Source organism: Cyrtonyx montezumae, unplaced genomic scaffold (genome assembly GCF_038088225.1).
Source record: "Cyrtonyx montezumae isolate F1298 unplaced genomic scaffold, pur_monq_1.0 scaffold_8, whole genome shotgun sequence".
Lineage (NCBI taxonomy): Eukaryota > Metazoa > Chordata > Aves > Galliformes > Odontophoridae > Cyrtonyx > Cyrtonyx montezumae.
Window position 1 is genome coordinate 35967597 of NW_027072089.1, and position 27892 is coordinate 35995488.

The following is a 27892-nucleotide window of genomic DNA, read 5'->3' on the forward strand; positions in this document are numbered from 1 at the left end:
TCAGGTTCTGGGCTCTGCTGTCCTGTGCTGCCTACAGCACCAGTCCCCTGGGTGCCGACCTCTCTCATGCCAAGGAACTGCTGCAGCACTCAGATTGCACAGCTTCCCCATCCTGCAGCATGCTATATTTGCTCAGAGCACCTTTTGCATTGCTGGAAGAATCATGTAAACAGCTGTCCTGGGAGGATATTTGCCTGAACAAGACCCAAAATTGTTTGCTTCTTACTCATATGCACACACAATTTCCTAGAGACAAATTTCTGTAACCCCACTGAAACAGAAGGAAGTGTCCTCTCAGAGGGAGGAATTCTCTTAAGCTACCTCTCTCTAGAAATATAATATGTTCTTGATAAATCTGATTTCTCAAATGGCCATGGGGTACAGCCCAGCAAAATCAGTCATATTTGTGTGAGATCGTGTCCTGTAAACAGGCATAGTTAACAGAATGTGGGAGTAGGAAAGCATCTTGCTTGATATGGTGCTTCTCCCCTCACACCCTCCTGCCACTCTATTCCAGAATCATCGTGGTGTTGGCTTCTCAGGGCTGTAAGTAAATCATGGATGCTCCGAAGGAAGTGGAGATGCTGTTCCTGATGCTATTTCTGTCCTGTGGTGAGAGTCTTGCAGGGTTACTGCGGTGCTGTGTGCCACCTACCCGGTATGCTTTCCTTTGACAGGAAGACCTACAACTAAGGAAGAAAAAATGGTCCGGGGGAAGTCAGTAGCTGCTTATTTCTTTTCTTTTCTTTTTTTTTTTTTTTTTTTTCTCAGCCTGTACTCAGTGTTTCTTAGGGCTAGAGTTGCAGTCTCACACCTTTCATTCCACCAGCAGAGCCCCAGCAGGTTGTCTGAAAGCTTTAAATTCATCAGAAGTGACTCCAGCTCTTTGCTTTCAGATGTGATCTTGATCTTCAGTCCTTTTGAGGAGCAATGAGCTTTCTAGTGATGAGAAAGCATCTCTGTCACTGCCTTTAAAAAGAGAAATCACGGTTCTGATATCTTCTGTGTAAGGAAGTCTTCTGGGGCAAGATCAAAAGTAAAGCATGGGAAGAAGTGGAGCCTAGATAGCTGAAACACTCCTCTCCAGTAACTATAGATACTGTAGTCTTTCACAGGAGAACTGTGGACAGGAAGAATGTTTGTTTCTAGGCACTGATGACCGTTTAAGAATAAATAGAACTAAAGGAGCCTTTAGGAGTTGTGTTGCTTTGTTCATGTGTTTAAAAAAATATATAGCATCCATTTTTAGGATTCAGTGTACTAGAGGCTGCAAAGGAAAATACAGCAGGAATCTGTCCCTCCCCTGACAGGCTCAGAGAAGAGTGGAAGGGAAAGAAACAGTTAAAGCAATCACAGTTGTGTATATATGTATGCTGTTTAAATTTGTTTGTCAATTTAGCGATGGTGGCTGACACTACAGTTTTTAAATCAGGTAGTGAGATTGCCTGTCCCCCATTTGCACAACGTAAGGATATACTGCCATGTGTACTCCTGGGCTCTGCTACGTTTCAGGCCCTATATCTGAAGTAACATACCAGTGGGATGCTAGTTCTCAGAGCTGTATGGATCGCACAGATGGGAGTTCACAAGCCAGTTGGCTGGCTGGAAACTTATACATGGATCTTGACAATGGAACATATTTATACAGAGTTCTGGTATGCTCTCTAGCACATCTGATGTTTTGCCTTGGGCTCTGGATGCTTTCAGAAATACTGCCTGCAGCCTCAGTCTGCACCCTGGTGAATCTGGCTCCTGTGATGCCCAGCCTAGACCGTGGGACGCGTACTGTGGGCAGTTGAATATCAAAACAAGGCAGCTCTCAATGAGTGCCCAGGGTAAAATCCAGCCTGAAAATACAATGTATAGCTCTTGTCATTTTTTTAAGGGTTGTTTATTAAGGATCAATTTTCTGTGGCATCTTTCAGGATAACCTGTTCTGAGATTACTAGGCCTAGTTTTATTCAAAATTATTGTCTTAATCATCTCTTGAGAACGTGTCTTACACTGCCTTCCACTGCAACTGCACACTTTAAGTATTTTTGCAAATCACCCCTTGGAGACGCATGCCAAGGACCTGGAAAGTTAAGACTTCTTGTATAGCATTCAGTTTAAGTGACAGAGATTTCTTGTAGATTCTGAGTTCTGTAGGACAGCATTCAATTGTCTGACTCAAAAGGACTGGTTTCTGAATGACTAAAGGGGTTGTGGAAAAAGTAATCAACCAACTGGCCAAATTTGGGTAGAGTTCACAGGAATGACAGCTAGACCACTATTTCTGTCTAATTTTGCATCTCTATCCCAGAGGACATGGGTTCAAAACTGTAGGAAGAGGATAAGTGGGAGAAGTCTGCCAGAACTTTTTGATGAAGGAAAAACTTTCTTCCCTGACTTTTTTTTTTAATGGATCAGTGATTTTGAGTGACTAAAAAGAAAATACTGAAATAGACACTAACTTGTAAAATTTCAGCCCAAACAATGGTAGTTTGGCAAAGTCATCTGTTGTCTTATATAGATAACTTTGTCTTATAATGGCATGTGTTTGGCAGCAAAGCAAAATGTGATACTATGAATTCTGCCAATAGTGAAACATGTTGGATTTGAGTTAGCATTTGTACCTACTGACAGCAGTCAGTTCTTGTGTGAATTAATGGAACAATTGCCTTCAAATAAGGGGTTGATAAGATGACCATATTTCAGGACTTGCCAGCTGAGTTAAGGCCTGAGAAGAAAAATGGTGATCAGATGTTGTTCAGTGAAAACGATTATAATTGTGTGCATATCAAAGCTCAACTTTCTGTATCTGACAGTTGTAAAACCAAATGTGTAGGGACAGGCTTGGCAGGAGGCATGTCGTGATAGCTTTTCCCATGTATTCTGGGTGCCAGTAATTCACTGGTCAAGGGCTTCCTGAGCCAGACTTAGTGTTTTTATATTTACTAACCCTTATTAGACTTTTCCATGAACATTTTCCTGTGACCTCTTCAGCGCCTTAAGCGTCTGAGCACGCTGCAGCAAGAAGTTCCACAGCAAAAACATGAAGTACACGTGTGGTTCCTTCTTGAGCCCGTGTCCTGGTGGTTTCACTTCATGTCTCCAGCCTCTTTCCTTGGAAAAGGCACTACCTACCAATCTGTTCAGATTGCTGTCATTTCCAGCCACTTCAGTGCAGATATACCTGTGTGCAGTTTCAGTTGCATCTCTCTTACTTATGTTTACTGATTCTGCTTGCTTTGTGGAGCTTGGTTTCCTTTGTCCTCTGACGCTCATTGTTAGTTTAAGCTTCTGCTAGTTTGCTTGATTTAGACCTGAAGTTTACTCTTCTGAAATATTTCGGTGAATGCTGGGAACTATTAAGAACAGAATAAAACAGGCAGTGACCTGTGGTGTAATTGTCTTGAATACCAAACAAGAGGTACGAGTGAAAGGGAGAAAATGTAGAAGGTGATAAATATGAACAAAGTAGTGAAACAGCTTCCACACAAAGAAGGCCTAAATTCATAGGCCTTAGATTCTTCGGTCTGGTAAGAGACTACAACAGGGAGGATGCAGTAGAGGTTCCATATCACAGACAGGGGATCATAAAGGAGTCATGTGTGACGTAGAATCCTAGAACGGCTTAGGATGAAAGGGACCTTAAAGCCCATCTAGTTCTAACCCCCTGCCATGGGCAGGGCTGCCTCCCAGCTGATCAGGCTGCCCAGAGGCCCATCCAACCTGGCCTTGAACTCCTCTGGAGGTGGGGCATCCACAACATAGATAAAGGAAGAGCAAAGATATTGAGTATGAAGAGAAATACTGGGAGGTTGCTTCAGAACTAGCTAAAATAAAGTGACTTAATAAAACATGATATGAAGCTGTGAAAATCCTTGTCATGAGGTGCTGAGAATAAAAAAAGTTCACATGGGCACAAAAAGGAACTGACCGAGTAATGGAAAAGTGCTTTGAGGGCTATTAAGTCCATCTAGGTCAGGAAGTCCCTAAATCCCAAACAGAGATACTTCCCCCAAGTGTTCTGCACTTGCCCTCCCTCGTCTGTTGTTGGCTGATGCTGGGTGGGTTTTGGGTCTGAGAGCTGGCACCACCATTGTGCTATGCTGACAGCCTAAGGGAAACTGTCCCAGGAGCCATGGCTGTCTGTCTGTGATCCTGTGTAGATCCACTAGTTACATTATCTTTTGACATGGAAGTGGTCGTGGTCCTTGGTTTAATTATTAAGATGCTTTGTGATTTTTTTTTTTTTTGTCAGATGTTTTGTTGTGTTATCCCAAATAGATTTTTTGTGAATATGTATTACTAGATTTATACAGTTTTCCTAGCAAGAATTTGATAGTCTGTATCAAATATATTATACTGTAATGGTATCTGTATGTCTCTTTCTTCCCTGGAAGTAGAGATGCTTTTATGCATAATTGTAGGTTTATTTCTTCTCCAACTTCAGTGACTTTTAGTAGCTGCTTATATGATGGTCGTACACAGATGTTTTGCATCTCTGCTACTTCCAAGTAATGAATCACTAGTCTCAAAGTGCGATACTCTGTCCTTTGCTGTTACTTTTCATCCCATTTCTGTCGCAGCTGTCCTTAAGATTTGGCACAGCTTTTTTTGTGGGTTGGTTCAGTCTGCACAATACTTCTAGTACCTCTTAGGTTTGTATTTTATGCAGATTTTGATAATGCCCGTGTAAAGGTGTAGCAAGAAATATAAAGGAAAACATTGAATCAGAAAAGACTGACAAGCAGTCTTGGCAGAACTCCATGAATAACATCCTTCCACCTTTCAGAAAGAAAACTGTTTTCATCTCCCCTTGATCTTCTGCTTTTCCTGCTTTGCAATTCTGGAACTAGCCCCTCTCCTCTCGGCTCAGCAAACTGCTTCTCAGGTGGTGGTATATCAGATGTCTGACTGAGTTGGATTTGGGCTGTTGTGCTTCCTTTCTATAAAGAATATTTTGTCATGTTGAAGGAAAGTTGGATGTTTGACATGGTTTCAGCTTTTAAAAATCGTGTTATATTTTATTGTGTTTTCTCTTTACCTTCATGTTTTCGTTCTTTCTTCCAAAACGTGATCCAAGCAAGAAGCTGTGCTATCATCAGGAACAGCGTGGCCAGATAACTTTTTTCCACCTTTCCTCAGTGCTGAAATGAGGCAGAAACTTTTTGGATTTGCTGCTGTTCTGAGACTCTCCTGTCTCATCACGTGGCAGCGTTGCTTCCAGTTGAATCAGATGATAGTCCTGAAATGTAGGAGGCAGTGCTCTGTTGGTGTGCTCGGTACTTCCACTTAATTCATCTTTCAGAATCCCCTGTGCCTGTCTCTGAGGTTGGCACAACCACCTCGGGAGCAGAGGACTGCAAGTTTCTATCTTGTTTTGTCTGTAGTGGGAGTAGCAAGTTGAAACAGTTGCTGTTGCTTCTCCTTGGCATTAGTAATTGCTGTGGATGTTTGGCAAGCTTAGTTCTGACCAAGTTCATTCAGGGAAACGCGTGCACCTCCAGTAGCAAGGATTTAGCCACTTAGTACCACTTGTCACCCCAGCTGAGGCTGGGCACTTCGCTGGGCCGTGGTGCCCTGTCAGCCCTCTCTGCTCCATCTGCTGCACAGGGATCGGGCCCCTCACGCCTCTGGGGTGGGGATGGTGCCAAAACTGCTCGTTTGGCAGGTGCTAAAACTTCTGCTGTTCCTGATGTTGAGGGAATCTGTAGGTGTGGCTTTGTGGTGATCCACAGTGAGAGCTGCAGGAATCGCAGTCAGAGATGGGATCCTTTACCTGAGAGGCTGTTCTTGCCTCTTCCCTCATGCTGGCAGTAAGCCCCCTCCAAAGGCCAAACCTCTATGAAAACAAACTGCTTTTTCCTGCAGTTAATTGGACTGCCCTAACTCTGTCCCAGTACTCTGTGTGGTTAGACGAGCACCAGTGTGAGAAGGGAAGGGAGGTAGAGGGAGCACCACTGAACTGTTTCAGTGTGCAGGCCTCTTCAAAATAGCAGAGATCTGTCAGATCCGACAGATCTGTCCCACTCAGTGGGACAGCTGTACAGACATTTGTCTGTCTCAAGCCCTTAGCTATCACCCTGGGAACAGCACAGGAGGTGTTAGCCCTGCCTTAGGGCTACTGCGCGTCCCCTGAGCTCAGTGCTGCTGTCCCTAGCACATGCTGTGTCCTCTGTCCACAGCAAGGTGCTCACTTTGGTGTGGTCACCTAATTCTGGAGATGGCTGCTTGGCTTCAGAGGCTGGGTCCAGAGAGGGAAGATAACAGCTGAGGCTGCTTGCCAAGCCAGATATCAAATCTGATGAGGAATCAGGCCTTGAGGTTAACTGCCAGCAATTATCTCTATCTGAGTGATTCTTCAGTGTTTTGTTTTCAACTGGGGGGGGGGGGGAGTTGAAAGTGAGGTCTCTCAGTGGGTGGTTCCTATGGCCTTGTAATTCAAGGGAAGTAGCAGCCCTCATTCAGACTCTTGGGTACAAACCCCAATGTTTTGATGACAACTGAAATGAGGAAGCTGAAATACAAACCTGTGGTGTTCTCAGCTCCCATTCAAGATGCAGACTCCTCTGAAAGCACTTCCCTGCTTTGATAGGGAAACAGTTTCAGAAAGGGACACACTGAAGTCATCAGACCCTTCTGCCTGTTTGTGTCAGCAGTGAGCTGTTCCTTTGCTGCTCCTTCCCGTAGCCCTTTCTGGCCGCTTTGTACTCATCCTGCCAGCAGATGTTGTCCCCCAGCACCCGTTGCAGCCTGGCCAGGCAGGGAGAACCATGTGCTTGAGATGAGGGAGGAAGATTTTCATCACCAGGGGTCAGAAATAAGCTTCTTGTGTGTGGTCGATAATACGTAGCACGCGTGGTTTAGTAAGATGAGCTTCCAGCTCTCTCTGCAGGAGAAGGGGATGCATACCTTTCATTAACTTCTGCAGATTTCTGCGATCTGATAGGAGGCAGGAAAGAAATTTAATTTCTACAGCCAAGTCTCTGTGTGTTACTTTCTCATGTGTTGCTGATGACGGAAAGCTTGGGCGGGTGCCGTGCTGTCAGACTGGATTACCCAGGGCTCACTGTCAGGAGTCCACACTCCATGCTCACAAGCACAGTGTTCCTTTTTCCTGAAGGGCTGCAGGTTTGTGTGGCACAAGTCCTCTGGTATTCAGATCTGTGTATGCAGAGCACCGTGAAACGTGTAGTTATAACATTGTCTGTTAAAAGTAGAATAAATCCTACTAAAGCAAGTAGTGTAAGTTATGCCGGGTTTACTTCAGATTAGTCTGTCTGCTGTTGTGTGCAATTAAAAGTTTAGTAAAGGATTAATAGTTGTTATATTGTAAGAGATTGGTCTGTGGTAGGAAATGAGGCTTCCAGTGAAAATCTTCTTTGAGCATCCAAATGTAAAGATCCCTTATTAAAATTTATCCAAAATTTATTGTTTAGCTTTTCTTAGGGGAGGTTTCATAGGTCATAGAAACAAGTGCTGTATGAAATTTCAAACCAAGTGGTCACATGTCTTTAAAGAAAAGCAGTAGTACTGGGTCATTTTAGAAAGCAACACAGTTATTTAACTTCTGCGTCGTGCTGTCATGATATGCCTCTGCTCATTTGCATTCATCTGTTTGCTAAACTGTTTGGATTATTCTTTTGTTAATTTTATTTTGAGCTCCAGAAGCCAGCACAAGCTCCTGAGGATTTCATTGACTTGCTTTCTGGATGCTTTTTTCCTAAGAAAAGGTGACCACACCAAGGCTGTGAATAACCCTCTCTGTGTTTGAATCTGTCAGACAGCAAGCATTGCTTTGCAGTTAAGCTTTGCTTCCTCACCTCTGCTTCACTTCACTACGCTTTTTAGATCCCCCTTTCCTCTTCATGTTATTCACTGTTTGTTCTGTTTCATTTTTTTTAACCAACTTGTCCTGTGCCAAAAAATGGATATGGAAAAGATTTCATCCTTATAATTGTTCCTTATTCACCTATAATTTGCTTCCTCTTCCTTACACTTTTCTGCACCTATCTCCTTATCTTCTCACCTTCATTCCCATCTCTCCTCCCTTCACAGTCTTTAGTTTTGGAAGGAGCAGGGAGATGTGGTTGTATGCCAGACGGGCTCGGTTATTACTTACATAGGGCAACTTCATCCTGTCCAACAAGTAAGCTATTCGTAGCCTTGAGGGATATATCTAAAGGGCACAGAGTTTCCACTCAAAATTTAAGTAGATTAGATTGTGTGTACATATTTGTTGTGACTTGGCAGGTATCCCAGTGCCCGAGGCCTTAGAACATATACTTTGCTATACTCGAGGCAAGCTCAACTGCATGTTTCAAGAGAGGCTCTGGAGCAATGGGAGGCTGCTAGAAGTTCACAGAGGTGTTGCCTTCTCTAGATCTTATGCAACAGGAATTCTGACTACTGTTCTGTCTAGTCCTGTATTTTATCTTGATACTAACTTCTATCAGATGCTTCAAGGGGTGGCATAACTGAAAGACAGAAAGGAGAAAATCCTTTTAACTCTTTGTTAAATGTTAAAATGTCCTGTAAAAAGAGGGCTGCTATTATTTTTGTCTGAAGTCCTCTTAAAATCACAACACAATTCTGGATGATCACGTTAGAGATAAGTGTTGTCTGCATAACTGTATGCCACTTCCTGGCACTGCGTCTCGCAGGCTAATTGTTGTTAAATGCAAAGTATTTGTGTTTGTTAGTTTGAAATTTGCTCTGCTATGGTGTTACTGGGTATCTCTCGTATCTGTCGTAAGAACAGCTGAAACTGTGTGGCCAAGTTAATCTACCGCAAATTAATTTAATAGTATTCACTTGTGGTCATTTTCTTTTTGTTATTTTGTTTATTTGTTTGCTTTGTTTATTTTTGTTTTTTAAGTGTAGTCCCAAAACTCAGGTGCTGCAGGCATGCCAGACGAAACTGAAATTAAAGCAGCTGTATTTTGTGAAATCCTGTTTGGTATGGCACTTTTCCTTATAAGGTCCAATGACCAATTGTTTTGATTATTTAGAAGGGAAAAATTCCATGAGAACTGTTTCTGAAAATGACTAACTTGGCATTAGTGATCTGTCGTTCTCTTACAGCATTTGATGCAACACTGAAGTTAATAAAGACAGCCGAACTATCAGCAGCTGAAGCGCTGAGCGGCTCAGATGTTTTCAAATTCATATGTGATCTGCTTATTACGTGGTCTTGTAAATCACTAATGGTATATGTAAATAAGTGCATTTTTTGTTTGTGGTAATGTGATCTCGACATCCAGGCCTTCTTAAATAAAGAGCAGCCTGGATATCTAAGAGAAAAAGGCAGACAATTGTTCCACAGTACAGGGTGACCGACAGGCAGTTGAAGCTGAAGGAGTTGCTAGGCTTTGCTGGTAGAGAGGGGAAATCTTTGCAGAATGATGGTAGCACTGTGCTGGAGAATCTGCAGGAGCCCAATGGGATTGTTGGGTCAGGTTGCGTGGGAAGGGGATGTCTGACAGAGAGGTGGACTGGATTTATTTAAGTGGTTTTGCTTCTTTATTTAAGCAAGGGTTGGAAGCTGGTAAGACTGCAGTAGCTGGTAGGCAGTACATGTTGGGCCCATTTTGCTTGAAGTTACAGAGAAGTATAAGAGAGATGGGACCAGGATTTACCTGATTTGAAATATACATCCACCTGACTCGTTCATTTGGGAAGAAATGCTCAAAAACAGCCGCCTAAACCCATTTCTGCTGTCTGTTAGAGCAGGCTTTTAGAAGATGAGGAATGATCTGTTTTTGCCTTCTGTGTGTTGAAATAAAGGTTTGCCCAAAGAAGCAGAAAGTGCGTGAAAAAAATACTGCATTTCTTTTACTTCCACTATGCTTTCTAAGTACAGAAACATAGGATTCACTCAAGCAAATAATGGGTAGAACTGTCCCTTTTGTAAACCTTATAACAGAGGTAGTGAGAAAGCTTTTGTGATCAACAGTCTAGACATCCTATTTACTGTGGTTTTGTCTACAGTAGGCTGCTACTTTGAATGTGTTAGTTCCTCTCGAAGCATCGTGTGTCGTGCTGTACTTAATTCTGCAAGTTGTGTTGGGAAAGGACTACTTGCTGCAGTAAGTGCACTAAATGCACGTTGCAGTGAGTTAGATTCTGCTCTAAGGTGTCTTTCAGTTACTGGTTTATATATGCTAGTTTGTTCTCTGCGTTGTATTTCTTCCCACCTGGCTCCCTACCCATGTCCTTCTTTACTCCAGGATCATCCTGATTAGAGGTAACTGTTCCATACGTGTTGGCTGTTGCTTGTGATAATGATTATGAAGAGGTTGGTTGTGGTGATTTATTGGCTACAAAGGGCCTGCATAGTGTCTGGAATTGTGTGGCCACTGGTTCGTTCACATCTGACACTACTCAGATGAAAATCATTATGGGATGGACAGGTACAGGCCAGTGCCCATGTAAATGAAAGCCAGAGGGCACACCTGGAGCTGGCCATGGGGATGAATCAACACAAAGGGCTGTAATGGATCTGCCAAATGACAAGGAAACACAATGAGATTCCTGCTCAGCGCCCTCAGAAATTCCTTGGGCCGGGGTTCTGCCAGTGACATTGCCACCAAATCCAGGAGTGATGTATTTATTTTTTTCCCCGGATGGTGCACAGTGCCACAGCAGAGGCTTGAGGCAGCCAGGTAAAAGCCCAGCAGTAAAGGTCAGTAGCCTCACCTATGCCACATTGTCCAGCCTGGCCTGGGCTTGCTGGAAGCACTGACTCATCAGATGCGAGCAATACCCAAGAAACAACCACAGGATCCTGCAGAGGCTGGAGGAGGAAGCCAATCCAGTAAGTACTGCATGCCCAATTGCACAATAATTTCACAGTAGGGTTTGAACTACTTTTTGTGGAGTGGAGAGCTCTGGCTCAGGTAGCGGCCTTCCACTTGCAGTTTCACTCGGCAGTTCTCAAATGCAGGTCAGGCATGTCTTTATTTATTAGCCGTGGGTTCCTCATCCACTCATACATGCTCTCTCTCACTGGCCACCTCCAACCTTCTGTGCTCCAGCTGTGATTCCTACATGTATTTGCTTCTCTTACCCTCTCACCTGAAGAATAACAGCTTTACCATTGGTACTCCTCTCTCATCTCAAATTCTTTTATGTCAAACACAGTGAATTCCACACAGCCCTCACTCAGCTAACCTCGCCTAATTACCAGCCCTGGTTTGCTGAAGTACTTCTTGGAAACTTTACTGTCAGACTCCTTCTTCTCCTTCCCCTTGTTGTCTGTGCTCCCTACCCTCTGCGTAAAAGACCCATCCCATGATGGAGTTCTCTTTTCTGCCCAAGTCTCTGCAGCTCCATCCCATAGTTCCCTACCCTGTTCGGGAAGCATTGAGATCTCTGGAAGGACTGGAGAGGTGACTCTGCTCTTGATGCTGATCTCAGGATCTCAAGGCTCTCTCCCTGTGTGCCTAGAGGAGCCGGGTGTGCTGTGGGAAGGGCATAGGGCTAGGCACAGCAAGGAGCAATTACTTCCCTGCTGAGCCAGAGCTGTGGCACAGCTCTCCTTCGTGCTCCTCGGCATCTCAGCTCATCATCGGAAGGAGAGAGGGTTCAGAGGCTGAAGGGAAGTGGGTGTTTAGGGGAGGCACAGATGCAGCGGATGGACCGTGTTCCACGGGACTCTTCGTGTTTCCTCCTCCTGGCTGCACCCCTCACCTCTGTACTTCTCAGTGCCATCTGTGCCAGATCTGCACTGATTAGATGGGATTTATTAGTGTTCTCTCTTCGGTACCAGACCCCACAAATAGAAGAATTCTTGATCACACTTCTTGATGCTTATGCATTTTTCTCACTGTGTGGTTTTCTTTCTCTTACCCCCTCCATCAACTGAAACAGCATCCCCCCTCTTTGGTCATTTCTTTGCTGTGCCAGGTCCCAGATGTGAGTTGCACTTTTCTGCCTCCTTTCTCAGCTGATCTGATCTCTTCTCATTTCCTCCTCGCTAATCGCAGCCTTCCCCAGCTTTGGTTATGCTGCCCCCCTGCTCCAGACCTTAGTCATGCTCAGAGTGTTTATAAATCTGAATGCAGCCTCAAATATAAAGCTTTGCTGTCCCTGAGTTTCGTTAGCGTGCTCAATCTCTGCTGAGGGCGAAGAACTCAAGGAATTTCAAACTGCTTTGCTTTTCTAAAACTTTATTTAGTGTAGTGGACTTGTGTATATGTAACTACGAGTACAGAGCTGCCTTAATTTTGCAGTGTGCTGTACGGTAACTTGTAGGAGTCACAAAGAGTGTGTGGGAGAGAGGTTTAACACAGATGTTGCAAGGTGAAGGAGTTCTTTTGTTGTTGTTGTTGTTTTTTTCTTTTTTTCTTTTTCTTACCTTCCTTCTAGGAAATACACACCTAGTAGTCCTGGATGGAGGCTGTTAATAGGCAGCCTTACAGTGTATTATCTCAGCTTACCTATTGCCTGAAGAAATGAAGGCCTTATGTCTGCTGGGAACTTGCCAGGGAATAGGACAGCTAGTGGCACATGTGTGCAGTTACAAATGTAATACCTACTGTCTTTATTATTATTTTAATGCAACCCAAACCCTTTATTTTCAAATGCCTATCCCATAGAGTCTGATGATTCCAAGTTTGGAAACGATAGTGACCAACTTTTCCCATCGTGTATGTCCCAGAAAAACCTATAACAGCATATATAGTATGTGGAAGCAATTTGGAAAGCATATTGCAGTTCAGAAGAGAACGTGAAAAGAAAAGTTGGGGGAAAAGAATTTGAATGTGGTTGAGGGAGGAAGCTAGTTAGCATTATTAAAATAGTTTGTAATGAGTGGGGTGTATAGTAACGTCTTTTATTTTTTTTCTGATTTCTCTTAGCACATAAAAAGCTGCAGCCCATATGAAGAGGGGAATTATTAGCTAAAAGATAGCCATCAGATTTCGGAAGATAAATGAAAGGTGGATCTGAACCTTGAAATTGTCAGCTCAGCAGGAGCTTGCAAAGGCAGAGTGGTGAAAGGAGGGTCTCCCGCAGAACTCCCAAGAAGATTGAAATGGATTGTGCAATTCTGGAAGGGGACAAGAAACGGGCAATACAAAGGTGCTAAACATTAACAGTTATAACACAACACTGGTCAAGTGCTTCACCTCTACCTCCAACACTCAGCAATACATAGAGATGTTCCGTGTTAAGACCACTTCGTTAGCTGGATTAATTAGAAGTATTTTCTGACAGTATTTGGAATCTTGTGTGTATCATCTGGAGGAGCACTCCTTGCAGTACCTGCTTTGTTTTTAAGGTCTTTTTTTTTTTTTTTACTATTTTGAAAAAGCACCATATGGTTAAATAAATCCGTTTCCTAAGTACCTGTCTGAAACATGAACTGAATACATGACCATTGTAAAACTCATCCCTTCACAACATTTTAAAAATAAAATTAAACTAAAACTTTTTTGATTGCAAACTTTTCTCTAGTCTACAGCTACTTTCCCACAGCAGGAAAGGAGCTGTAGTGTCTTGTTGGAGAGCGTGTTATAGGAATGTACTCTGTGGGACTCACAAAAGCATCTCCATGTTTCCATCTGCCCTCCAGGATTTTTTTCCCTTAATGTGCCTGAAATATTGCTGCATACCATACAGCCGTAAGACTGTATTTATTCCATCCTTTTTGTCACCGTCTTCCTTCCACCTTTCTGGAAGCTTGCCCTATTGGCAGTCTGCAGCTGTTGAAGGCAAAGTCTTGCATATGTTTTTCTCCCATCACTTAATGTAGGTTTGGAAATCGGGGAAGCAAAGTCTTAACTGTGTTGCTTTTAAAACAAAGCAAAATTCTGTGCTGGCGTCTTGGACGTTGGAGAACAAATGCGACACATCTTTCATCACAGACCACTCAGTATTGATACTGGTGAATGCTTACTGTGGTCAGCTGTGTCTGGCAGAATGTGAAAGAATGTGCTTATGCCTGTGTGTCTGAGAGATGGAGGCAGAGCAGGGCAACAGGTATGCGTCTCACAACCTGCTTCTTTGCCACTGAGGAACCCTATCCCATCAGAGCCTGCCGTGCACTGACATGATGTAGAACAACCTCCTTGTGCTGCTGGGAGCCTTCCTGGCTTAGTTGCCCTGCCTATAATGAGCAGTATCTAATGATTAGTGGTAAAGCTGTTTGGTGGCAATGTGCTGATGACATATCGTCAGGCTGATAGGAGCTGCCAGATTAGTTTGCTGTTGGTGCAGCTCCAGGGTAGACGCTGTGTGGACTTTGGGGAACTTCTGCCTTTGTTACTTGAAACTTCTAGCTGCTGCCAATCACCTGATTCCAAAAATTGCTCTCCAGGTGACTACCCTGGATGCTAACTGCTTGGCTTTATTTTCCCTGATGGCTTTCTGTGGTCTAGGTCTAAATTGTGCATTTTTATTTATTTATTTATTATTCGCTAATCTGACCTCAAAACTCAGAATTCTTATGATTTCACATGTGCCCCCCAAAATACACAGCACGACAAACTGACTGCACCGCTCAGTGCACTGAATGGGAAACAGGAACAAATGCAGAGCTATGTCCTTGTCTTGTTAACGAGGATGCTCTCTTGACAAAACAGCAGGCAAGCAAACACTGTGGATTCTGCATAAGCAGAGTAAGCTGGTTATGTATATGCTAGTGTCACTGCTTCGGTGAAGCTGGTATGGAGGAACCAAACCAAATTTACCTTCAGTGCCTGAGCTGGGCAGGTTCTGAAAGGCTCACTGATGGCAGCTTGTTGTAGACAACTGACCAGTTTGGAGTGAGGTCTGCTTTGTTGCTTCAATTTTTCCATTGTTCTGTGTTCTCTTAAGTCATTTACGTACACGTGACAACTGAGTATTACCTGAGACATAAAGCAGCAGAACTCACAGTATCTTTCAGAATGCATGTGTTGTTTTTTACCCTGTTTTGCATCTTCAGTTACTCTTTCCTAAGGCTTTTGTGTTTTATCTCATAAGGTTTTGTGATACGATCATCCAACATCAGAGCTATAGCGGTAGTAGCAAGGCCATCTTGAATAAATGTAAGTGACACTTCAATTAATGTAAAGTTACAGTAATCTATGAAGTTCTTTTATTTTCAGATAGAGCAGTGGTTCCTCAACTGTAAGGTATCTTGGAGGATTTGCTGCTGCTTGGAAATTGCATACTCTTTCTTGGTTTTCACATTTCCTTGGGGCTGGGATAAAAAACAGAAGACACAGGGCAGACGTGATCAAGGCTATTAACTGAAATAGCACCAATAAATGATACATCCAAGGTTGTATTCCAAAAACAAAACAACAAAAACAGGAACAAAAAACACAAAACAAACAAAATATTGTCAATGCTAAACCTTGTCACAGTTTTCAGCCCCAGTCAGTGTTGTTCAGGCTGTGTGAGTAAGAGCAGGACTGGGCTTCAGTGTTCTTCGGGCTGCTGCATAGTTAACACATGATCTCAGGGTGTGACATAGGTACTGGGAAGACCACTTTCCCTCTCAGTCACTTTATGTTTGTGATGAGTTGTCTGTCCCAAATGTAAATTTTCCAACCATCATCGTATGTCTTGTCCTATTGCAGCCCCTCATATTTGAGCTTGTGTTGGTGAGATGGGTATTGGGTTTTTTTCCCTTCATTCCCACCAGCCAACAATTATGCAGGAGTAGAGGGTTTCTCCAAGCCCAAGGGATGAATCACTGATTGGATTATTGTAGTCCTATGTTTTCTGAATTACTGTTCATGCTTTGTTTATAGCCTTTTTATTTAAAACCCGTCCCTGCCTTCTAGCACCCTGTTAATTTCTGCAGTGGGGCCAGTTCCTTTGTGCTGTCTGCCTAGCAGACCTTCAGATGAAGTTACTGAACTCTTCCATGAGTTTTACACTTTCAGCTTAAATGATGAGCCCAGTACAAAGTAGTGTGAGCAGTGGCTGTTTTTTTTTCTGTGCTGTTCCAGTTCTGACCATCCCTCTCTGGCTGAACGGTGCAAGATTATGTTGTATGGTGATAAACGTGAGTGGAGTTTATCTTCAGTTCACCAGTTTCCTTGTGAATTCCACCTTGCGGACCAAGCAACTTCCTTAGCTGACAGAGTACTGAAACTGTTGAATAATATATTGTATTATGTTTGAAGGTAGATGACTGTCTTAAAGAGTAAAGCTTTTAACTTTCTGTCTTATCTAGTTGTGTTCTGCAGCTTAATTGTGATGTTGAAATTGTACATCCTGAAGTACGCAGGTTTAGAAAAATGTTCTGAAATGTAAGTATGTAAAACACAGTTTTGGGGGTGGTCTGAGCCAGGCAGACCTGCACCAAGCAAATCTGAGATTTCCATCACTTGATTTTGGTAGAATCTGTAATAAAACAGAATTGATGGTCACCTGGTGACCGTGATTATGCTGGAAGAGTCAGAGTGATGTTTTTAAGAGAACCATGTCTTATAGGGTCCTGTTCTTTGAAGGCATCGGCAAGAATTAAAGATGCTCAGGTTTGAAACTGTATTGAAGGGTTTTTGAGGAAGCTGAGGAGCTGTAATGTAAGAAAGAATGCCTGTAGGTCTTTGCACAGATAAATGACAGATTAAAAGGTGAGATCAAAGGGTAGAAGTGTAAAGAAAACTCTCAATCAAAGGTGTATCCCAATTACATTCCACAGAGGTCTGTGCTGTTCTTTGCATTCATAAATGATATGAGTAAGGGATGAGCAAATGGGTTAGCATGTTTGCTGTGAAGAAAGGAAACAGCTGTAAAGAACAGTGGAAGGATGCTGAAAGACTGCAACAAAATGCGATAGGAAATTCAGTATAGATAAATGAGGATAATTGAGGGGTACATATGTGATTCTGAGTTTGATCTCAGTAGTACCACAGAGATGTAAGACCTGGGGATGATTCTGAATGACCAACTCAGTGATCACCAAAGCACAGCTCAAATGATAGGAGACATTAGGAAAGAGATGAACAGTAAAAGGGAGAATGTCATTATGACAGTGTATAAATCCATGGTTCAAATGTATCCTGAATGCTGTGTTCACTTCTGCTACCTTAATCTCAGAAAGGATTTATTAGGACTGAGAGATGCTCAGAGAAGGACAGTGGGATTGATGAGATGCATGGGGTTGCTTTCAAATAAAGAATGCTTCTGGAAGTTGGGTTTTTGGTTTGGGAAAGCAATGACTTCAGGACAGTATCATAAAAATTTGCAAAATCAGACACCTGCAGAGGAAGGGAGAGGACTGGCTACTACCTTTAGAACAAGAACATTCCAAGCTAAGAGAGAAGGCCACTTCCAAGCCTTTGAAAGTGAGAGGATCTCCATAAAATTGGTAGTAGAGAGACAGTGTACTAAAAGTTTCTGTTAATTTAGCAACAATTTAGAAAGTCCTTTACATCAAGGTAGCTGGAATTCAGAGGAGTGTTGGTGGGAGATACCACACGTTCATTACCTGTTTTGGCTATTACTAGAGACAGAACACTGGAGAAGATGTACTATTAATTTGGCTCACACATGTAACTTATGTCTTTGTGAGAGATCTAAGTGTCTTGTTTTACCCTTGGGACAAAGGCAAATAACGGTACTTATGGGCATGAATTAATTCTTAATTGTATTAGTGTAGGGTCTCAGCTACTATTTGGATATGTGTTTGTGTTTACTTGTACATATTGCAGGATTTGCTTCTAATTAGAGTTTATTGTAGAAAATGCCAAGATCCTATATGCAGATTGTGTAGTAACCAAAGTTTGTTTTCATCAGTTTAAGAATGAATGCAGATTGTCCTTGGTAGGTTTTAGTGGTGTTTTATGTTTTTATTTTTAACTCTAAAATATATGAAGACACTTTTCCATGTTTTAAACATTCTAAAAGGAATTACAAAATTGACATTGTTTGCATCACCACCTTTCCAAAGTTTTTAGAAAAATCTCTATGCAGTGTTATAGAAATTCTTAAAGCATATAAAAACAGTGAGCATCAGGTAGGTTATCTCTAGGCAGTTCTTGCTTTCCTTGATTTAGTATATAATCAGGAATCCTTTGGAATATTTAGGAACCAAAACTAAATTCTCAAGATTCAAAGAGGACATGTAATTTAAGATATGGTAGCCCACAAAGAGATCCCAGATAGTGTTGTGATAGGTCCTTTTTGTTTTGAAATTACTATTAAGTCATGATAAAATAAACTTCGGTAAATTCATGTTCTAGTTTTCCAGAAACTTAAGAAAAAAAAAAAAAAGAAAAAGGCAAAACTTAAGAAAAAAAAAAAAAAGAAAAAGGCAAACACAACAGGAATTTATGTAATACTCTTTCTAGTGTTGCATATTATAAGAGTGAGTTATTCTGTAAAATTAAGAAACCAGTTGTTCTCATGTCATTATCGTAGTACAGCTTTTAAGAGTTGCAGCTAATTTTATAATCAAGAAAAAAAAATGTTGTACGTAGTACTCAAATCTAGATAATAACTCATCTTCATGTAATTGCCATTATCCCAAGCGACTTAGAGAGCTTTTTCCCCAAGTTTGCTTCATTAAGTTTAAAATCATAAAGGAGATATTTTTAAAAGTACATACATTTATCAGATGTTTACTGGTGAGATATGTGTGTTTACTACTAGAAAAAAAAAAAAGAATAGTATGGGGCATTTGTTCCCCTTGCTTATTCACCTTTCTCACCAATTTTAAAGGATGTGGGTATTTTTCTGCAATTTTGTGCAGTTTAAGAAAGTTTCTCTGCTTTGTGTGAATGTGTTTTGAGGGAAAAAAAAGAATTTATTAAAGTTTTGAATTGATGAAATATCTCAATTCTTATATTTTCCTGCCTTTTATGTCATACTCTTTTTGGCATAATCATTATTGCATAATCATTATCACATACTAGGCGTATGTGATATTAGTGATAGGACAAGGGGGAATGGTTTTAAACTCAAGGAGGGGAGAATTAGTTTAGATGCTGGGGAAATTTTTCACTGAGAGGGTGGCGAGGCAGTGGCACAGACTGCCCAGAGAAGCTGTGGATGCCCCTTCCCTGGAGGTGTTCAAAGCCAGGCTGAATGGGGGCCAAGGCAGCCTGAGCTGGTGCTTGATCTAGCAGTTGGCAACCCTGCCTATGGCAGGGCTGTTGGAACTCAGTGATCAAGGTATCTTCCAACCCAAGCCATTCTAAGAAAGGAGAGTTTTACGTTGGATGTTTGGAGGAAGTTCTTCACTCAGACAGTGGTGATTCACTGGAACAGGTTGCCCAGAGAGGTTGTGGATGCCCCATCCCTGGAGGCATTCCAGGCAGGGCTGGATGTGGCTCTGGGCAGCCTGCTCTAGTGGTTGGTGACCCTGCCCATGGCAGGGGACTGAAACTAGAGGATCTTTGAGGTCTTTTTCAACCCAGGCTGTTCTGTGGTTCTGTGATAGGCATTAGCAATGTGCTGTCCCTAACAATAAGCTAAAGCAGTTGCCTCACGTTAGTTTCAGTGCTTATGTTAATTTGTTATGTTTTAGCTGTTAGACTGTTTCCCCCAAGGGTGAAGTCCTATGCATTATTATTTTAAGTCACTCTTATGTTTATACCAAAGATCACTGGATAGATAGTTCTGTTGTTTTGCCCACACCATTCCATTCTCTTGCAGTAGCTTTTCTCCTGCTGCGTGCTTGGATTTTGTTTTGTCTTCCTGCAGCCTGTGTGTGCTCTGCAAAGGGTAGACTAGAACACCAATCCATGCAAAAAGATTCTTCTGAAATTGGCTCCCAGATAATAAGGGAAAGCCCTGAAGTTCAAGATAAGATAAATACAGCCTTGTATTAAAGAAAGAAAAAAAAAAAGAAGAAGAAAAAAAGCCCCTCAAAACATTATTTGTTCTTTTGTGATGTTTGTGTATGTACATGTGCTCCCCTTACATGACATGCTTCTTTAAAGTTGTGCCAGTGCCTACATCTCTGAACAGCTATTTACAATATCTGTTATCCAAAACTGTAACAGGCCAAGTAGCAATCCACCTCTCAGTGCCATCTCATCACCCTCCATGTGTGTTCCTTGGTCTTCTCACATCTTTCTTCGGGCTTGTGAGAGAAGGGCAACTTGAAAAACCTCAACCAGTTCTGTGCCAGTACAAGATAACGTACCTGTTGGCTCTCTTCCTCTCACTGCCATCCTGCACGATGGCCAAAGGCAGAGCTCTGGGGTTTGAAATCTGTCCCTCCTGCTGTTTTGCAGTGCCATGTTTATAGACAGTCGTGCCAGGTGTCTTCTTTGCTTTGGGGTGAAACATGTGTGTACATGTTGCTTGCTGTTCAAAAATCTTCCAAATTATGCTGTAAAGCAGATAGAAAATTAAATGAAGTGTAATCTTGTGGAACTGCAGGCACGAGCCCTCCTGGCCTAGGTAGGTGCCCTGGTTAAATCAACTTCTGGTTATCAATCTCACAAGTGGAAACTGGGGAGAATCGACAGCTTGCTACCCAAGACAAGATTGTCCTTAACACCAGTGGCAAAGGTGACCAGGTTTTTTCCAGCTGAGATCTTCCCATACTGTATCTCTGGAAGACCCGGATTGGAAGCTAGACCTTCTGCAGCTACTTTGAGGTGTTTCTCCTGCTGCAAAACTCCAGCATTTTTCTACAAAGTCAGATGGACTGAAACCTGCCACTTGCCCCACGGTCAGTACAAGCCTGCATTCGGCATGGTGGTCCTTGATGATCCAGGGGGGATGCCTGAAGGCTGCAGGTTCCAGCATGCTGTCCTGGAGCAGCATGAGCACTTTGCCAGCCCCTTCCAGCAACTGATCTAACAGAGGAATTGGAAGGAAAAAGGGTTAAATCCACACGTCTGCAAACTGAACTGACTACTGACAGAGCAGGCTAAGTGGTGTGTCTTCTTCAATTGCCTTAGCCCAGTGGTAGATTTATTCATCTCCAGGAGTCCCGATGACATTTATGCAATTTGGATGGCCCTGGTTAACACATGCAGACCTGGTGCAGAGTTTTCTGGTTCAGTTCTGCTGCATTGAAGTGAAGGTGTTGCCTGTCTGCCATCTTAGTTCTTCTGTGCCAAAGGAAGTGCCTACATTGACTGTTTCTTGAGGTTTCTTCCAGGTCTGCTGCCCTTGCTGTCCCTGACCAGTGCTATCAACCTGGCAGCTCAGTGTGCCAGACTTGGTTTCCTCAGTCAGTGTTTTTGCTCCTCTACAGCTACATATTAGTCCCCTGATATAAAAAAAAGACAAACAGTGTCTGCTTACACTAAAGTAGTTGTAGTTCTTCCATACACGTTTTCCACAGAGACACCAAAGGTGCTCTTTTGTCCTTCACTCGGAAAGAATCTTTACTTCTTGGTGGCAAATCTGGGAGAGGTTAGATAGGGCCATCCTTGGTTTTCTTAGCAGCAGCTGCTTTTTTTTTCCTTGTCTGCACGTGTTTATCCTCCATCTTCCCGAACTAATCTGTCAGTCAATGTTTCAGCTCTCCTGTCCTCTCACCATGCTCCCAGCTAGGCTCAACCTCCCCCTATGTATTTCCATCTCAAACTAGGTGTAGTAGTGATGGGCATGGCACAGTTTGGAAGTCCTTTCCCTTATGCTACTCTTAGTAGCAGTCTTGAGGGTTCACAGGCCCAGTCTGGATGGATGTTAGTGCCTTCAGAGAACTTGGTCTTGTTCGTGTGAATTCATGTTCACCTGGGATCTGTGTGGACAGCCCTTCTTAAAGAATCACACTATCCATAGGGTAAGTAACCCCTGACATTCCTCCCTCGTTCAGTTCAGCGTTTCAAATACATCTGGCATTTACCTTCCTTATTTACTTGTTCCAGTTGCTCAATTTTCACCTGCTTTGATGGACTTCCCATGCCCCTGATGACCTGTCCCTGAGGCCATCTATTTTTTGCTAGAGCTCCTTCACATGTGAAAATTCAATGTAATAATCATTTAAGAGTCAAGGGGGCATTAAATTATTGTAGATAGAATTTTTATTTTTATTTTTTAATCTGGAAGTAGTCTGTAAATACCAATAGTGAATGGACTAAGTCCCTTAGGACATAGTTCATTAAATTTTTGTGGCTGTCTGAAATGTTGTCTGCTTATTATGAACTACTATTGTGAAACTTTTGGATATTGAAGCTCTTCCTTTCTGCTGTGACAGAGTGGGAGATGTTGAGATAGGCATCATAGGGTAACTAGCTTATAGTAATCTTGCTGGGAGACTGTCCAAGGAGTCAGAAAGCCCCAGATAAATGCCCTTCGGCTGCCAGGAAGCTTCGGTGGGTTACAGTAAAGCGTTTTCACCTTTGATAGACATTCAAGCACACTGTTTCTCTTACATCCATGACCACCATCAGAGGAAGTTGGGGCAGTGCAAAGCTAAACTTGGTACCCAGAAAGATAACTTGAGTGGAGAGAATGGAAAAGGGGATGGCAAAATGGTACAGGGTGCAGTGTTGCATGATGCCATACCTCATACCAGATACATTCAGCCTGATGCAACGCTAAGTGTATGTGTGCTATACGGGGCTTCTCCCTTGCATACCTGGATGAGTTGGAGGGGGTAAGCCTATCCCTTAGAATGACATGTTGAGCACGTTTCCATTGCATTCCTATAACATCCAGGAGGCCTTCTAGCAGGAAAAGGGAGATGTACTGCAGTTTTATAAAAGGGTAGTGGCAGGGAAAAGGGAGATGGAAGGGAAATTCCAGAAAGGCCCTCTGGATTTGCTCAGGCACACCTAGGCTTGCCCTCTATTGGGATTTACCTGTAGCATGTACATCATTAAGGTACTTTATTATTTTTTAAAATTAATTTTATTTTCCTTTGCAGGTCACCTATTAAGCTGCTATTTCCTGTATAATTATGCAGAATGAAGGCATTAGGTTCTAGTAGAGTTGGGCCTAATCCAGAAATCTTCTCTTATTCAGTCTTTTCTAAGTAAGAAACTCAAGTCTGGGCCCAGCGTTTTACATGTTTTGCTGTTATTTCTAAATTATTTGTGGTCTGTGGACTTTTTGTTTTTAACTTCATTGAAAACTCCTTTGCTGTTGTCTAATTTTATCTCTTTGTATCACTGTCCAGCATAGCGTTAGTTGAAATGGTGTAAGTATATTGGAAATTGAAGTGCATAATTGCTACTGATAATGCAAGAGCAATTGATTCATACAGTTTATAATTAACAGTACATAATGTTCTGTGCATGGATTGGCTCTATCCCTTTTAACTTTTCCTTTCTGATTCTTTCCAACTCCCAGTCTTGTCACATTCCAGCCTTTCTAAATATCCTGGTTTAGCTAGAGTCTAGTCCGTTCTTCCTTTTCTTTTTCAGACCAGTAAAAATGGGAAGTACTGGATTCTGGTTTCCTCCAAGAAGAGTCAGCGGAACTGGTTAAGACCAAAATCTGAGGACTTTAGTGGGCAAACATCAGGTGTGCACTGAGCAGAAGCTACTTTATTCCTGCTTTAAGTATATGCTTCTTTAAAAATAGTATTTTATATGAGCTTTTGTGTAATATGTTATATTTGATACTGCATATAATCATTCATCCGGCAGTTGTGAAAGCACCAATGAGGATTTTAAGTGATAATTATGTTGAGACACAAACAGGCAATATTACTCATAAAATTCTTTCAGCTGGTCTTTGGAAAGTGTAATATTTGAGGATCAGTGGGTTTTTTTAACTTGTATCTCCATTGCTCAGTCTATATATCCACAAGAAAAAAAAAAGTGATTATTTACTATTCAGAAATCAATACTGAAGTTCTTAATTGCCTCATCTGTTGAGAAATGATACTGAGATAAAGAGTACTTACATGTTCTTTTAATAAAACGCTGTCATTGCCAAAGATTGAATCCATACTATATTTGTTCTAATAATGCATTTTTAAGGACACTTAAACACAGTTCAAAATCAGCTTAATTAGTTTTGGTCATAGAGAAACAAAACTTGAATTCTTCATTCATACAAATGTGCTGAGTTACGTCTGGTACAGCAACTAAGTTACCCGAGGTTTTGGAGAAGATGAAAGTAACATAATATTGGCCTGAATATAGGATGGCCTCAAGCCTGGGATGTGATCCTTGCAGATAAAACAGGAGTGAGAAGTTGTCAGCGCTGTTTATATTAGCAGTCAAACTTCATATACTGTTCTACAACAAGCATGGCTTTGCATCAGACCCTGCACATCACTTTTTGCATGATCTAATTATATCCTGAGTCTCTCCAGCTTGCTGCACATTCAGCTTTCCCTCACCTCAGCATTACCGCATTACCCCACTGTCTTGTGCTTGGATGTTCCTAATCCTTTACAGTGTTCCCCACAACTGTCAGTGCCCCACTCCTCAAAATTTTGTCCACTCTCTCCTCTTTTCACCCTGCAGCTAACCTTCCCTGCATCCCACAAGTCCTGCCTGCTTCTTCACTTGTCGCCCGTTGAGCATGGGGGCTGCCTGCTGCTATGTATCAGCGTGGTCAAATTAATCATGATCCCCTTTTGCAAGCAGTGGAGGTAGTTCCTTTCACTATTTGCACTACTGCTGCCTGCCCTAGGTGAGGGCTAGGTGGGCATTTTGCAAAGGAGTGGTGGCCCACATCAAGGCAGCAGATGCTTCAGGACACTCCTGGAGAAGCTGCTGTGCAGTGAGGACACGTAGGTGCCCATAGGATTTGAAAACACTGTATATAAGCATAAAGTGTGCTGGTATCTTTTTCTTCCCCAGAACTTCATTTGGCAGGAGGACTAGATGATCTCTAGAGGTCGCTTACAGCCCCTACAATTCTGTGGTTCTATGAAAATGACTAGAACAAGTTTCATTCTATCTTCAGGCCAATGTACTTAGAAGACCAGAGCATTTGTTTAAGGGAAAGCACAATACATTTTATTACCAGATCAGGATTAAAGTGTATATTGAAAAATTCTTTCAGCCTACAAATTCATCATGTGAATTAGATTCTCTTCTTAATTGCATTAGCAACTCCATTGAAGTCTTTGGAATTGGTCTTCATTTACTTTTGATGCAGAAGTAGTTTGACCTCAAGTCTCCAAACAACTCTTCAATTTTTTTTTCACTTACAAGCTAGAAAGTCGCTTATGAAACTGAAATTAAGCTGATTCTTGAAGACCTCTGCACATTCCCATTCATGGAATTGTTGTCCCCAGGCTTCATCCCATGAGTGGGAATGAGTCAGAGGCAAATCTGAAATAAGAGTCCTTAAAGAAATACCTTTACTGTTGCTGGGTATCTTTAAAGAGGTTAGCGGTTCCATGTAAATCTGGGGGGAGGAAAGGTGGTCTTACAAAACTTCTTGCTTTAGGAGTGCAGTACAGCTTAATCTGCTGTTCAAATACTATAGAATTGAAAGGTAGCAAATTTCCATCTTGGACTGCCAGTGTTTCTTTCCTTTTACAAAGGCGAGGGAGAGGTTACGGGAAGGAGGGAGGAAGAGGCATAGACAAAGATGTTACTCTGTATATGCGTTTCAAATGGAAATCTCAAATCTGAGGCATTCATAAAAATGCACATGCAGATATTAAAAAGGCACATTCCCTTCTGTACCTCCCTGCTGCCACAGCCTTCCTGTCCTTTGATGGCCTGAGGAAAACACAGGCCTTCCTTCCACCTCTCTGGGCTGCGGCAGGGACCTCGAAGCCTACCAGGCCTCCCCCGCTGCCAGCTGGGATGAGTTTGCTTTGCTTACTGGGGAGATGGCATGAGGCCGGAGCAGCTGCTGCCTGGTGCTCCCTGCCTGACTCCTGGCTGCTCTGCTCCACCTGTCCCAGCAGCTGCTGGCTTCTCTGGCCTCGCTGCAAGCGGACATGGGGACAGCCGGCCACCAAGCCCCCAGCTTGGCCTCTGCCCCCAGCCTTGCTGCCGTCTGGCCCAGCCTGGCCTGTTCTTGCACAGCTGTGCTGGTGGAGGCCGGGCTGGATGGCAGCTGCAGGGCTGCGACACCAGGGTGGGAGGAATTGCCACTGTTGTGGGAGGAAGGCCCAGTGTGGGGCCTTTCAGCCCTTCCCACTGCTTGCGTTGAGTGAGGCCTTCCTGCCGCCCTCCTCTTTGCCCATGCTGCTGCAGACCTCGCATTTGGCCCTTCACACCATGGATAGAGCTGGTTTGGGTATCTAAAGTAGCAATTGTGCTCCGATGATTTTGTCAGTGACTTCTGACAATGGAGGACTGTTGAGTGCCCTGTAGTCGCAGGCACCCAGTTGCTACTATATGTTACCAGATCACAAGTTTAAAGTCGTCCCTGCCCACAGATCAGATGTGAGCATCACACACCTCCTGTAGTGAAAGCTGCTGGTTTCCTTCACAGTTTGCAGTACATCAGGAGGGGCTAGGTTCCTCCTGGAGGTCCAGGAGCCTTCGTCCCTAGCTAACCTCAACCTCAGTGCTTACAACCCTTACACTTTGCAGGGTAGTGTGAGGAAAATGCAGGTTTCCCATGCTGAGCTGATAAAAAGCCTAATCCGTGCATTGTCTGTTACTGACACATCACATCTCTGCTAGCAGAAGACAGTTTCACTTGGCATTAGAAATTAATTGGAAATGTTTGCATTTTGCTAGAATAGACACACAAACAGTAACCAGAATTAGCCGGTATGCCAGAGAGTGTGAGCTTTGCACCCCCCCCAAACTGCCAAAAAGCTGCTTTTCATGTAGATTTCCAAACTCCCAGTTGCATTTCAAGATGTACAGATTTTCATTTTGATAACCGTGTATGTGCATGTGTGCGTGCATGTGTGTGTATGTCTGTACAAACACCACAGGCACAACTTTTAATTCCTTTGAAACCTGAAGCTGCCAAAAGCCGTCTTCATACGTTCTGAAGTGAGTTCTTTGTCTGATGCCTCCTGAAACCTGACAGAAACTTTGCTGTTCTCCATCAATGCCTGAGGGAAAGGTTGTGAGGTGTAATTTCAGGGCATATGTGGATCTGTTCATCCTGAGCAATGCATTAGAGTTGCAGCAAATAGTATAAAGAAACCTACAGGTATTACATTAGACCAGCTGAACCTAATTTTATTTTTAACTTTTATTCAGAAGCATCACATAGCAAGTAAACTTCAGAATTTAAGTTTAGTTACAAACTAGTTGTTTCTTATTTTTTTTTTCCAGTCCCCTTTTGCTTTCTTTTACGACCACATGAAACTTGAGAAGCCATCTAAAGCTAAATCATTTAGTGGAGTTGGGCAATTCCCAAGTGTCCAACAAGAAGGCCTGGTTTAGGCTGCGATGGCCACTGTCATTCCTGGTGATTTGTCAGAAGTAAGAGATACCCAGAAAGTCCCTTCAGGGAAACGTAAGCGTGGTGAAACCAAACCAAGAAAAAACTTTCCTTGCCAACTGTGTGACAAGGCCTTTAACAGTGTTGAGAAATTAAAGGTTCACTCATACTCTCACACAGGAGAGAGGCCCTACAAGTGCACACAACAAGACTGCACCAAGGCCTTTGTTTCTAAGTACAAATTACTAAGGTATTAAACTCTATTTATCTTTCAGATTATATTATCTATTTTATGTTGGCCGTGTTAAGCCGTGTAAAAGTATATATTTGTGTACACCTTCAGCTGATTGCAGAGAGGATGTGTTAATTAAAAGTAGCCATTGGATTGTTTCTAGAAATCTAAATTACATAAGTTTGCAAGCTATTGTCTTTGATTTTGTTTCTTAATTTGTTTTCTGTTTTTGTTTTCTGTTTGTTTGTTTTCTTAATGAGAATAGAATTTTCATTTGTATAAGGAATTGTCACAAGAAAAGAGTATGGACTGAAAATTTTTGGCTATGGACTTTTACACAAGTACTTTCATACTTGCCCTGTTACAGTAGCTAAAACCCACCAAAACTAAAGTGTCGATTATAAGAGAAATGGCTCGTGTTTTGCTATATTTTAATTTGTCAAACTGTCTTTGTAGTGTCATGCTTTCAGTTAAAAGGTTCTGTTGAAAAGCAAC

General features: G+C 42.5%; 1 protein-coding gene across 6 annotated transcripts in view; it reads left to right on the forward strand.

The window, feature by feature from the left end:
* Positions 1-27892, forward strand: part of PLAG1 (PLAG1 zinc finger) — a 47273-nt gene that overhangs the window by 15574 nt on the left and 3807 nt on the right. Inside the window, exons 2-6 of one of the 6 annotated variants that reach the window (XM_065753275.1) lie at positions 10625-10804; positions 12849-13071; positions 14956-15020; positions 23265-23364; positions 27057-27415. The exons of 1 other annotated variant lie outside the window; for it this stretch is intronic. In XM_065753275.1, the coding sequence (XP_065609347.1) occupies positions 27174-27415 (242 nt within the window). In that variant the 5' untranslated portion in view covers positions 10625-10804; positions 12849-13071; positions 14956-15020; positions 23265-23364; positions 27057-27173. Of the gene's footprint in view, positions 1-10624; positions 10805-12848; positions 13072-14955; positions 15021-21658; positions 21680-23264; positions 23365-27056; positions 27416-27892 lie in introns of those variants that run through there. 4 more of the 6 variants (XM_065753277.1, XM_065753279.1, XM_065753280.1 and 1 more) reach the window with 4 other exon arrangements.